The sequence below is a fragment of the Gracilinanus agilis genome, chromosome 1, assembly GCF_016433145.1.
Source record: "Gracilinanus agilis isolate LMUSP501 chromosome 1, AgileGrace, whole genome shotgun sequence".
NCBI lineage: Eukaryota > Metazoa > Chordata > Mammalia > Didelphimorphia > Didelphidae > Gracilinanus > Gracilinanus agilis.
The window spans coordinates 598,652,172-598,666,090 of NC_058130.1; the positions used below are offsets into that span (position 1 = coordinate 598,652,172).

At 34.0% G+C, this 13,919-nt stretch overlaps 1 protein-coding gene across 1 annotated transcript in view; it reads left to right on the forward strand.

The window, feature by feature from the left end:
• The window catches only part of NUP153 (nucleoporin 153), a 52,972-nt gene that overhangs the window by 25,024 nt on the left and 14,029 nt on the right, over nucleotides 1-13,919 (forward strand). Inside the window, exons 12-16 of the mRNA XM_044667544.1 lie at nucleotides 1,636-1,773; nucleotides 2,440-2,538; nucleotides 2,687-2,770; nucleotides 9,216-9,369; nucleotides 10,335-10,958. Of these exons, the coding sequence (XP_044523479.1) occupies nucleotides 1,636-1,773; nucleotides 2,440-2,538; nucleotides 2,687-2,770; nucleotides 9,216-9,369; nucleotides 10,335-10,958 (1,099 nt within the window). The remainder of the gene's footprint in view (nucleotides 1-1,635; nucleotides 1,774-2,439; nucleotides 2,539-2,686; nucleotides 2,771-9,215; nucleotides 9,370-10,334; nucleotides 10,959-13,919) is intronic.

Here is a 13,919-nt window from a genome sequence, read left to right on the forward strand (position 1 = left end):
TTTTAAATCACATTTTAAGTACCTAGCTGCTGTCTCACTCCCTCCTTAGGGCTCTGTAGTAGAGAAGGCCACCATTTAGCAAAGAGAGGGGTGTGTGTGTCTGTGTTTAAAATTATACAATGCATATTTCTTTTCATCATTTCTTTTGCTGCTAGCAATTCATAGTTATTCCTTAAACAATATTGCTGTTGCTGTATACAATATTCTCTTAATTCTCTTTTGCTCTTCGTAATTTCTTGCAAGTCTTTACATGTTTTTTCTAAAATCAAACTTGTCCATCATTTTTTATAGTACAGTAGTATTCCATTACAATCATATACTATAAACTTATTTAACCATTCTCCAATTGATGGGTGTCTCCTAAAATTTCAGTTCTTAGCCACCACAAAGAGACCTGTTACAAATATTTTAGAATGTACTGGTTATTTTTCTTTTTCTCTGATCACCTTGGGAAACAGACCTAATAGTGGTAAAAGAAAATTGAGTTCCAAATTTTCTCTTCCCTCTCACCTCTTCCCCCACCCATTGAGAAAGTGAAGCTATATGATACCCATTATGTATATAATGAAATCATGTGAAACATTTCTATATTAGCTATGTTGCCCCCTTACTCTCCAGAAACCCAATAAAAAACAAGAAACATAATGAAAGTGGAAAAAAAATTCTTTAATCTGCACTCAGTTCATCAATTCTTTTTCCGGAGATGGATAGCATTTTTCATTATGGGTCCTTTGGGATTGTCTTAGATCATTGTTTTAATAAGGGTAGCTAAATCTTTTATAGTTGATCATTGTTGCAATATTGCTATTTGTACAATGCTCTCCTGGTTCCTTCCACTCACTTTAATTTGCATCAATTTATATAAGCGTGTGTGTATAATTTATATATATCTTTCTGTTTTTCTGAAAGTATCTTTGTCATTTCTTATAGTTTTCAGACACTGTCATATACAGTATCTCATTCAGCTGTTCTCCCAATTAAAGGACATTCCGTTTTTCCTATTTTTTGCCATTCTAAAAAGCTGCTATTAGTATTTTTAGATAGAGGTCCTTTGCCCTTTTTTTTTTTTTTTTTTTTTTTTTTTTTTTATTATCTTTGAGATACAGACCTATTAGTGGTATTTCTATGGGTAAAACAGTTTTATAGCCCTTGGACTATAGTTCTAAATTGTTCTCCAAAATGGTTGGACAAATTCACAACAGTGAATGCCAACAGTGTACTAGTGTACCTACCTATTTTTCCACATCCCCTCCAGCCATCTTTTTCCTTTTTGGTCACGTAAGCCAATCTGATAGGTTTCCTCTTGAAGTTGCTCTCATTTTTGCTTTTGCTTGATCACTTTTAGTCTTGATTCTTCCTCTTAATTGCTTTGTTTCCTTGAATAAAGTGGACAATCTTTTTGAGTTGTTTCCTCATCTATAAAATGAAGACATTTGTTTAGCTTCTCTTGTAATATGGATTTAATATACAAATTTGTCTTGTTTTATGAAATACTATACAAATATGAATTACTTTACAGTGTTCTCCCAAATTTCATTTTAGGAGTTTGTACCATATATTCAGACTATTTCAGATTTAATATAAATAAAAGGATGACTTTAACATAAAACATAATTGAATTATATATTATTTTAGGAAGTGGAGGTACCAGTACTACCAAAAATATCTCTGCCAATTACTTCTACTTCATTGCCTGTCTTCAGTTTTTGCTCTCCTTTGAGTACCTCTTCCTCTCTGTCACCCATCAATGCTACACAGACATTGTCCAATAAGGTAAGTTACAAAAATAGTTTTTATAATTCTTTGCTTTGTTGTAGTATAAATGCAATCTATTTTTCATTTTGAGACTAGAGGGGTTGAGAGCTGAGGATATAATTTTTATTGATTGTATTTGAGGTTTTATGTCATGTGGAGATAATTTTTTTTTAATCTTTATCTTCTGTCTTAGAATCAATACTGTGTATTGATTCCAAGGCAGAAGAGCAGTAAGGGCTGTGCAATGGGAGTTAAGTGACTTGCCCCAGGTCACACAACTAGGAAGTGTCTGAGGCCAGATTTGAACCCAGGACCTCCTGTCTCTAGGCCTGGCTCTCAATCTACTGAACCACTTAGCTGCCCCTTAGTCCACTTGAAAGTAAAGACCTTGCTTGCTGGGTTTTGATTACTGCTTCTTGGTAGGCTTTTTTTCTCACAAAGTTGTCATTTTCTATCAGTAAATGAATGCTCTGCTTCCAACTATAAATATTCACTATTGTAAGGTTTCATATCAGTGATCATGTTTAGTATCATAGTGTCACATTTTTAAAAGTGATTTAAAATTTACTTCTAAACTCAAAGGAACTGTGATATGTTTAACTTTCCATATTCTTAATTCTTTGCAATTGTATAATTTTCTGTGTATCTCTTTTTTTTTCAAATTTTTGTACTTTGGAAAACTAGATACAAGCAGCCTCTCCAAATAAGACTGGCAGTCCTGTGTTCAGATTTTCATCTCCAATTGTAAAATCTACCGAGGCAGACATACTACCTCCTACATCTGTAAGTAATAATGATTATTTTATGGTCACTTGCAGAAATTCAAAGGGATACATGTTTAATCATATGATAGTTTTAAAAACACTTCACCTAGATTATATAATTCTAGGTTTCCTATTTTGCTAAAACTATATCTGAACTCTCTCTACAGATTGGATTTACATTTAGTGTGCCTGTTGCGAAATCATCAGAAATTTCTGTCTGCAGTAATATTTCAGGATCAACAATAAGTAGCTCAGGTAAGCAGGAAAAGCATCAAATTCTGAATAGGTTTACATTTGTACCTATTATATTTTATATATTTTTTACCTTTAAGACAGTATAGAGTGTCTTGAGAAAGGAGAGTGGTTTATTGTATTCTCTTCCTCCCTTCCCCCCCCCCCCCCTTTGGTCTCTACTAAAGTATTTCTATGTTTTTGTGTATGTTTGGAAGTAATCTTGAGTTCTTAAAGACTGTTTTAAAGAATATAAACTCTGACAGGATCTACCAAACTAAAAAGATATTTTTTAAAAATGGACGAAGTGATAATATAACTATTGTCCAAGGATTAGCCTAGCCAAGTTTTGAGAAGCTTATTACCACACTTACTATAGAGTAATAAGTTATTTCAATAATAACAATTTATTTTCCATGAATTACGACTAGGTTTGTTAGCTATGTCAATAAAGGCGAGGGAGTATTCATAATGAAAAAATCATAGATCTTTTAAGTAAGACTTTTTTTGAAATTTTCCATTTGTTATGAGAACCTTTACTTCTAACTAGAATCCTAATATCAAAAGTATAGTGCAACACCCTGTTTGTATTGCTTATATTTCTATGTTTTATTAAATATGTTTTATCATAGGATTGGATTATTTTATAGATAATGAATTTGTGCGAGGGACAGATGTAGCAAAACTGAGTTTCTAATATTGATTCTGTGACTCCAGATATACTCTTCTTTTTGCTATTCTATGTTAGTGATACCTGCTTGATGTGAATAAATCTATTAGTATAGATAGTAAATTACCTATGCCTTCAGATCCTATATAATTAATTGTGATCAGTAGAGTAGTGTGCTAAGTGCTGGGAATATAAAGAATGGCAAAAACATGGTCTTTTCCCTCAAAAGAGCTCACATTTGAGTCGGGGAAGACAATGTGCAATTGACAATGCACATGCACAATACAGTGTAAACAGAAGCAGTCTCAGAGGTAAGCAATTAGAACTGAGGAAGTTAGATAGCAAGTGAAATTTGAGAGTTTTGTAGGATGCCTAGAGGAGCTTTGAGGGGAGGGAGAACATTTTAGATGTGGAACACAGTCAATAAAAAGACATGGAATAGCAGCAAGAAGGTAAGCATAGTTGGATAGCAGTGGAGAGGATTAACCTTTGAAAGGACAGGTAAGCTGTAGGTAACAATGGGCCAAAACAGATAATTTAATCTTTGATACTGGAAGTAATGGGGAATCACTGGATTTCACTGAATAAGGTTGAATGGGGGAGTAGAAATAGTGGATGGCATTGTCAGAGCTAAATATTAGAAAAATCACTTTGCTAGCTAAATAGAAAATAGTCCAGAGGAAATTGAGGCGGGGAACACAACCAGAAGGTAATTGCAGTAAAGTGTTAGTGAGTAAATGAAAAGGTACATATAAAAGAGATGTTGTGAAGCAAGAAACAAGTGAGGAGTTGAAGATGACCTTGAGATTGTCTTTCTAGGAAGACAGTGGTATCTTTATTTATTTTTTAAACAATCCAAGAGCTTTATTGTAGGAAATATTTTTCAGGAAAGAAACCAAAACCAGTGACCAAACAAAAATATATCACATGGCTTAATACTGAATTAAACATTAAAAGGAAATTTAGATTAATGGTTGGACAGTGATATCTTTAAAAGGAAGAGAAAAGTTTAGGAGAAAGAGGAAAAATAATGAATTCTTCTTGGATATGCAGAGTTTTGAGATGCCTCTGAGCCATCCAATTTGACATGTCCAGAAGACAATTAGTGATACAATATAAGGAGAGTCTTAGGACTGGATACACAGATCTAGGACTGTTATGCATAGAAATGATACTTTAATTCATTGGATCTAATGAGATTACTGAGTGAGATAGAGGAAGAAGAAAATGGGGCATATTCAAAAACTTTGGGAAAACCCATAGTGGGAGGAAAGTAGAGGAATATCCAGCAGAGTGGAATGAGAATAGTCAGGTAGGAGGAAAACCGGAAGAAACTAGTGCCACAATAACTTAATAGAGGACAAAATATCCAAGAGAATTGTGATCAACAGTGTCTGATCAAAAAGAATGTGGAATAAGAAAGAACATCTTAACATTTGTCATTTGAGACTATTGTTAACTGTGAAGAGTGTATCCACATATTTGTTACATGTTAATTTTCTCTTTTTCACATCCATGCAGCAAATTGCACATATTGCTAATATACTACACTCCCAATTATTGATTTTTTTTTAATTTGGAAGAACAGATGGTATTAAATGCACTAATGGAATATTAGATCAGTAAGAAAATATTTTCATGATTTAGTGAAATACCAGTTAATATCATCATTAATACAGAAGGATTGATAATAAACTCCCCCCCCTTTTTAAAAAAACAAAAAACCATTCTTTCTTGATGCAATACTGTACAGAAAATCTTTATTAGGAATTTTTTTTTCAAGAGACCACCCTTCTTAGGGTACCTAGAATGTTATTTTGAAAAATGAGAACCAGACTTTATCATATATGCCAAGTTTATTTTTATTTCTTAATATTTTTTGCCCAGTTATCTATAAAAACAATTTTTAGTATTCATTTATAAAGTTTTGAATTCCAAATTCCTTCCCACCCTCTCTTGTTCTCTCTTCCTGTTGAGTCTGTAAGCAATCTATTACAGATTTTACATATGCAATCATGTGAAACATTTTCCCATATTAGTCATTTTGTGGAAGAGATCTCAAAAATAAAAGAAGTAGAAAGAAAGTGAAATATAGGAATACATTAAGTTTATAGATAAAACTGCTAAAAAGAAGGCAAAAGAGGAGGGAGGCTGCACACAGTAGATTTTGAAAAGAACATTTAGTTGGAATTATGGAGACCTAAATCCCTCCTACCACGTCTACTATGTGTCCTTGAGGAAATCCCATAACTGATCCCCGCTTTTCCCCCTCTTATCTGTAATGTGGGTAATTCTTGAATAATCTCTTAAGATTATATTCAATCTCAAACCTCCATGAGTTTTTAAGTAAAGCTTTCTTGAGTTTTAAATTAAACCATTCATCCCACTGTCCTCTTCACTTAAGCCATTTCAATCTATGTTAACCTTCTTTGAAATGTAGGATAACCACCAGGTATGCAGGTCAATTATTCCATGTCTTTTAAATTTAAATAGAATGTTCTTATATTGTAAAGACTCTCTTAAGACCATAGCATTTTTAACCACTAGGAGAAAAAAAATTTCTAAAACTAGATGACATCAAACTAAAGACTAGTTGTTCCCCAACTTTGGTTTCGAGAATCTTCAAATTGTCTGCTGTGCAATTGTTAAATTTAAGGATTGGTAATCAAAGGAGTTAATCTTTCTGGCCCTTGACAAAATCTCATTGCATATAGTTCAGAATATTATAGCAGGAATGATATTTTGCAATGTTGTTTCAAGTGTATCACCAACCAGAACATATTAGGACTTGGAGTTTGCTTTTAAGTTATTAATGAAGAATATTCTTATGCTGCTTGTTCCATTGGGATTTGACTTTATGTGTTAATACATGTGCCGTACTTAGATAATTTCAGTTTTTCACAAGCAATTTGATTCTCTGAAGTTACAAGGAAAAAACACTCATTTTGATAACATATAATTTAAAGTACTGTGTTTTATAGATTCAAACATCTACACAATAGCATTTTAAGTTTTGTAATCAATTAAGGACCTATTAAACCTACATGGATTACCAAATTCATGCCTATATAAAGCCTGGCTGGCAAAGGAGGAGAACGCAATATAGTTCAGCTTCCATGGACACCACATAACTCAATCCCTGCAGCTCTTGACCTTGAACTTAGTGTCCTTAGCTTAAAAAAAAATCTCTTTTGGGGTTAGATTTCACAAAAAGAGGAGTGACCTCAGACTAGTTTACTATGGTGAGAAATGAGGGGTTCATTTTGGTCCCTCCAATCCCCAAGAATGTGTAAAACAAAAAAGATAGAGATATGATATCTTGGATGCCCTATACACAAATCCAAAAGAGAAGACTAATTCCAAAATACCTACATGCAAAGCCTTAAAAACACATCTTGTCCACAGGGAGAATTAGAATTCCTAGGGGAAAAAATGCAAGTTTTCTTTTAAAATAACAGCAAAGAAATGAGAGCCTTGGAGGAAAATATTAATATTGAAAAACAAATGGGGGCTTTGGAAGACAGATTTGGAAAGAGAATGGACAGCTTAGCAAAGAGGAGGTACCAACGCTTACCTACTTAACAAGACACCCTGAAAATCAGAATGAACCAACAGAAGTGAATGTCTTCATGGGAGATATTCAAAGTCAAAAGTTTGACAAAATGGAAGAAAACAAATGGCCTGGAAAATAGATCAAGGAGAGAATTGGGAATCATGACCTAAAAGTCACAACTAAAAAAAGATCCACAAAAAGGTTGTAATATTTCAAATATGCCATGAAAAAAAAGTTGCTCAAACCTATCAGAACAAGAAGGCAGAGAGAAAATAGAAAGATCCATCAATTTAAAGAAGCCCCAATGTGAATATTCCCAAGAACATTCTAGCCCAAATCCAGAATTTCCAGGTCGAAGAAAAATTAGGCAGCCAAATAGAATGAATTAAAATACTGAGAAATCTCAGTTGGGACCACACAGGATTTAACAAATAGGAAGCAGAGTGCACGGAAATTGATATTAAGATAAAAGACTTTACCTGAAGAACAAACTAGCAAAACTGAGTGTACTCCTATAGAGGAAGCCAAAATACCTTTATCAAAATAGAAACATTCTAGAATTTATGTCCAAAGGACCAAGGATAAATAGAAAGTTGAGAATTAAAACATGGGAATACTATGTATTGGCTCCAAGGCAGAAGAGTGGTAAGGGCTAGGCAATGGAGGTCAAGTGACTTGCCCAGGGTCACACAGCTGGGAAGTGTCTGGGGCCAGATTTGAACCTAGGACCTCCCATCTCTAGGCCTGGCTCTCAATCTACTGATCTACCCAACTGCCCCCTGGAACCTTTTTTTTGGCAGCAGTTTTCTCTGATAAAAAGTTTCGTTTCCGAGATATATGAGATACTGGTTTAAAATTACAATAAGATCTGTTTCTCAGTTGATAAACAGTTACTGGCATGCACAGATCTCAAAGGAAAAAAGCCAAGCTTCTTATGGTTATGCCAAAAAGGAAAAAAGTTATAAATTAGTAATACTTAGAGAACTCTTGAAGTTCCCCATCACATGCTTCAGATTGGCAAAAATAAAAAATAAAATCTCAAATGTTGGGAATAACTATTAGAAAAGCAGAATATTGATGGAGCTGGGAAATGATCAACCCATTTCTGGAGAACAATTTGGAACTATACTCCCCCCAATTACTAAATTGTGTACCCTTTAATGTAGCAATATCACTACCTAGGTTTATCCCAGCAACAGGTAAAAGAGAGGGAAAAGTTCTATATCTAAAAAAAAAATACCAGCTTTTTTTTTTTTTTCCCGTAGCAAACACATGGAAACTAATATAAAGGTGCCCATCAGTTAAGAAATATTATTAAAAATAAAGAGATGGTTTCCAAGAAACCTGGAAAATATAATGAATTGATGCAAAGTGAAGTAGGCAGAACCAGAACAGTTTTACTGTAACATTACCATTATAAAAATGAACAATTCTGAAGTACTTATGTCTTCTTATTATTGGTCACCATGAGTCCAGAGGACCAAGGAATGTTAACTCGTCTCCTGACAGAGAGGTGATAGATTAATATGTAAAATGAAACAAGCATTTTGGGGCACAATTAATGTGAAGATTTATTTTTCTTGATTATGCTTATTTGTTATAAGGGCTTTGCAAATTTTTCCCTCCTCTATGGGATGATGTGATGATATAGAGGAAGAAAAATGCTTGATTTTTGAGAGAGGTTCTCAAAAATGATCAAATAGTATTCATATTGCCTTTTTAAAAAAAATATAATGAATTCCATAATTTAAATTGTTTAAAATGTATTCAGTGCATTAGATAATTTGCTTTCTTTAGGAAAATAGGATATAATATTATGGACTGGATTTCTTGGATTTCTTATTGCAGATATGTTAAAAAGGTGGGAAGATTTTAGATAGTGATATTTTTATTCATTCGCTGTTCCATATGAAAACTGACATCCTTTTTTCTAAAGAATATACTTAGTGAAACAATTTTAAGTAGAAATGTATATAGTAATGTTGTCATAGAAATTCTTTTGCAGGGAAGCAGGCTTAGGTTCTTCTTTTTTACTCTCACTACTTGAATCTGAATTAGCTTTCTAATTCTTTATCTACTACCCATCTCACAAGTGGTTTTGAGGAAAGAGCTATGTAAATGTGACATTTAAATCCAAAGTTCTAGGTTTTTGGGGAAAGTTTAATTATTCAAATCAAGATAAATTTTGAAATATGTTAAATACATTGTAGTTGCTTATTGTAGTTTTAATTTCTCACTTGCACTTAATAATAGTAAACTTCAAATTACAGTTAAAGATGCCACCACTTCAAATAGCACAAGCAATAATAAGGAGGATGGTGAAGATTATGAGGGCCCTTTCAGGCCTGCAAAAACCCTGAAAGAAGGAAGTGTACTGGATATTCTGAAAAGTCCTGGTAAGATAGTAATTAATTATTCTAAATAAAAGTTTTAAATTCAGATATGTATTAATATTATATTAATATTAATCACCTATCCTATTCTGCATCTTAAAATCATTACTGAGTAGCTTTCAGAAATATTAGACAGTTTGACTTGTGTCTGTTGCAGAAAGACAGAGAAGCATTTTTGTAGAGAAACCCTGGAATTCAGGAAAGCAATAACAAAACCGAATCTTGAAAAGAAAATGGTTTATTTTAGACTAATTAGTGGAAAGATGGGTTAGGGGAGGGAGGAGAGAGGGGCTAGATTATGAAGGGCTTTGAATTCCAACCAGAGGATTTTGTATTTAATGCTGAAGGTTATGGAGACCCACTGGAATTTACTGTGTAGGGTAGTAACATAGTGCTGACTGTGTCAAGCCCTAGGACATTGTAGAGGTTCCTCAAGATTTGTGATCCTTAAAAGGAGTTTTACCTAACTATTCCCAAGGGACAGATCAAGTGGATAAAGAATGTTATCTAGATTGTAACATGCATTTGAATGGATAACATCTAGAGCTTTTCCATTAATATATTTTATCTGGTCCTGGCTTTTAGTTAGCCTAGTCAAATTATTAATGCCCTCAAAATTTGCTCCAGATCTGAGCAAAACTGTGGTTCTGATAAGCTAAGCTAAAAATGATTTTTATTTATGTTTTTAAACAGGTTTTTTTTAATTTAAATTGCAAACACCACAGTTAGCCTTCAGACTGTATGAAACGAGGCATTGAATTCACATAAAAATATAGTTTAGAGAGTGAAAACAAAACTAATTTATAAATATGTTTATATATTGTAGTCTATTCTGAGAAATTTTTCTGGTGATTACTATGCTTGCTCCTTACATGAATGATTTGGCTTAGTATTTCAGTCATTAATTTTTCTTTCCTTTTTTTTCTCTCTTCTGTTGCCTTTCTTACTCTTCCTCACACACGTAATAGGCTTCACAACTCCAAAGACTGGTCCTCCTGCTGCTGTACAGCCCACTACAACAAGTGTAGAAGTTTATACCAGACCTGCAATAAGTACCTTTTCTTCTAGCGGACCAGGGTTTGGTGAAACTTTTAAAGCTGGAACTACTTGGCAATGTGAAACATGCCTAGTACAAAACAAAGTTACAGACAACAAATGTGTAGCCTGTCAAGCTGCCAAAGTGTCACCAAAAGATACTGCTAAACCAACTGGAATGATGCCACTGAGTAACTCTGTACGATCAACTCTTCCCACAGCAGGGACTTTTGGCTTTGGAGACAAATTTAAACCAGCAGTGGGAACGTGGGATTGTGATACCTGTTTAGTACAAAATAAACCTGAAGCTACAAAATGTGTGGCTTGTGAAACACCAAAGCCTGGGACTGGCGTTAAGCAAACCTTGACATTGCCAGTGACTTCAGAAAATGCAGTAACTATGACTACTTCAACTTCCAGTTGTACTATAGCCACTGATACCTTGGGATTTGGAGATAAATTCAAAAAACCCAAGGATTCTTGGGAATGTTTAGTGTGCTGTGTATTGAATAAAGCAGAAGACAGTAAATGTGTGGCCTGTATGTCTGAAAAACCAGGTGAGTTTGTCAATCACTGTAACAGTTTTTAAAATGTTTTTAATAAGATCGCAATTCTCTACCACACTAATAAGGACGGTATCTTTCATACTTCTAAGATGTCCGTTTTTCTTTTCATATCTCCTGATTTTCCGAACACTATATCAGCAGTGTCCCAGTGGATTAGTAATGATGCTTGGAGTTAACTTAATAAAAAAGGTTTCATTCTTGGAAAAATTCTTTTCAGATGGTAGTTTAATTCCCATTGCTATCTCTTTTAAACATTTCTGGATACAGTATTTTGGTTTAAAAAAAAAAAAGCAGAGGGGGATAGCTAGGTGGCTTAATGGATAGAGCTAAACCTAGAGCTAGAGGTCCTGGGTTCAAATCAGGTTTCAGACGCATCTAGCAGTGTGACCTAGGCAAATCATAACCCTAGTTTGCCTAGCCCTTATCACTTTTTTGCCTCGGAACTGGTACTTAGTATTGATTCTAAGACAGAATTTTGGGTTTGGGGTGGAGAAAGAGTAGAGAGGGGAAGAATGGTTCTTTTGGAGGCTCATTTCTAGTGGTAGTTTTTAGGTTGTCTTGATACAGATCCCAAGAGATTTAATATAAGTTATTAGTTCTTTTTCTTAGTGATCTTGCTATGAGATAAACAGGTATGATACATTGTATCTTTTCCATCAACACTATTTTTCATTGCTCTCAATTTGATTGGTTTGCTTTAGGTTTTCCTGGTCATTTAGATAAGAGAAATGAAACTAAGGTGGCAGGTGGTCTTTTAGTGAAAGATAGGTTTAATTCATTTAAGACACATTACTATTATGTTTATTGATAATCATTTAAATATCAGGAAAAATATTTCCTGCTAAAATACACTAAAACGGGGGCAACTGGGTAGCTTAGGGGATTGAGAGCCAGGCCTAGGGATGGAAGGTCCTGGGTTCAAATCTGGCCTCAGACACTTCCCAGCTGTGTGACCCTGGGCAAGTCACTTGGCCCCCATTGCCTAGCCCTTACCACTCTTCTGCCTTGGAGCCAATACATAGTATTGACTCCAAGATGGAAGGTAAGGGTTTAAAATTTTAAAATAATGAAAAAAAAAATACACTAAAACAACATCATTCAGAAGAAGCTGATTTAGTACAAGCTGTTTTCAGATCACAGTTGACAAGAGGAATTTTTAGTTCGGGCAAGATTTGACTTTTTTTTTTTCCTTCAATTTCATGTAGAAACAATTTTTGACAATTATTTTTTGACATTTTTTGATTCAAAATTCCTCCCACCCTCCTCCCTGAGGCAGTATACAGTCATTAATATAGATTATACCAGTGCTTTCATACAATACCTATTTCTATATTCTTCATGAATTCAGGCAAGATTGTATAGTTTTTGTAATGCTATTTAATACTTCTGTATATATTCTTACAGATAATATTCAAGATGAACTAAACTATTTAGTGGGATTAGGAATTTACTATCTTCTAGTGTTTAGGATTAGGAGTTTACTATCTTCTATAAATACAAAACAGCTCCTGTTCTCAAGGAGATTGTATTTTCTTAGGAGATCAGCATGTGAACAAAGAATTAAATTTTGTAAAATACACAGCATAATTTTTCTGGCATTTACAGAGAGCAAATGTGTTGAGGGGGAAGCAAATCAAGATAGATTTCCTGTAGGGGCTGAGACCTGAGCTAATCCTTTGAAGGACCTAGACATTCCATAAGACTGAGATGAGGAGGAGAAGTGTATTTCCTGAATGTGGGACAGCCAGTATAAAGGTCAGGAGATGGGAGATTGAATATCTGGTGTAAACTACAAGCAGGCCAGTATGATTGAAACAGAAGAGTTCATAAAGTAAATAATATGTGTTAAGCCTAGCAAGAAGAGCTAAAAACAATTGTGAATGAAGGGCTTTAAATGCCAAATAGAAGAGTTTAGTCTAGCCACAGGAATGAAACAATAGAGTTTTTTTTAGAAGAAGGGTCAGACTTATTGTGTTTTAGGTTTGTCACTTGGTAGTTAGATGGAAGATGGATTGGAATGAGAGAGTAGGGTACTGGAGACCAATTAGATTATTGCAGTAGTACAAATAATAGGTGATGATGACCTGGACACGGTGGTAATATGACTAGAGAAAAACAGATATGAAACATGATGTGGAGATGGAATTTTTAAGATGTAGCAACTATTGAGATACAGAGAATGAAAGAAATGGAAAAGTCAAGAATGACTAAGCATAACAAACTGGGTGCCTGAAATAATGGTGATATTCTCAGCAGAGATAGTGAAGTGAAGAAGAAGAGAATTTAAACATAGTGATTTTTAGATGCCCATGGAACATTCAGTTGGAGATGTCTTTTAGGTAAATGAAAAGATCAGAAAATTAGAAAGTGTTCCAAAAGTTTGGAACACTTTCTATGGAATTTGGTAAGTAATTGTTTCCTCTTGAAATCCTCTAACATGATCTTATGGAATCTGAGGATAAGGAAAGACTGGTTATGAAATAGAATAGTTTAGCTTAATTACATTATTTTTCTATGAAATGAAGAAAGCATATTTGCCTAGAGCTTTCAGAACTTTTAGTTCAGTAGTAAACAGACTACTTTGAAATGAGACAGAGCAAAGAACTCATCAAAATAGTTTTGTGAATTTTAAAAAATTAACTGAAGTCTTTTGCTATCTTTGCTTATCTTTCATGAAGGAATATACTGAAAAGAATGAACTTCTTGAGCAATGAATAAATCACATGTTATGTTACTTGAGTGAGACCATAGCCCTTAAAAAGCACATTTTCATTCACACATAGGCAAATCCACATATATCCTTGCTCTAGGCAAATTGGAAATGCACAGAATGGTTATGTATACTTTAGAGTTGCATAGGTTGTAAAGCTTATTTTCCAGGAATTCATCTGTGCATATGACAAGAGAATTAGAAAAAGGGCTTGGAACTTTATAATTTGTTGGACAGGGAAA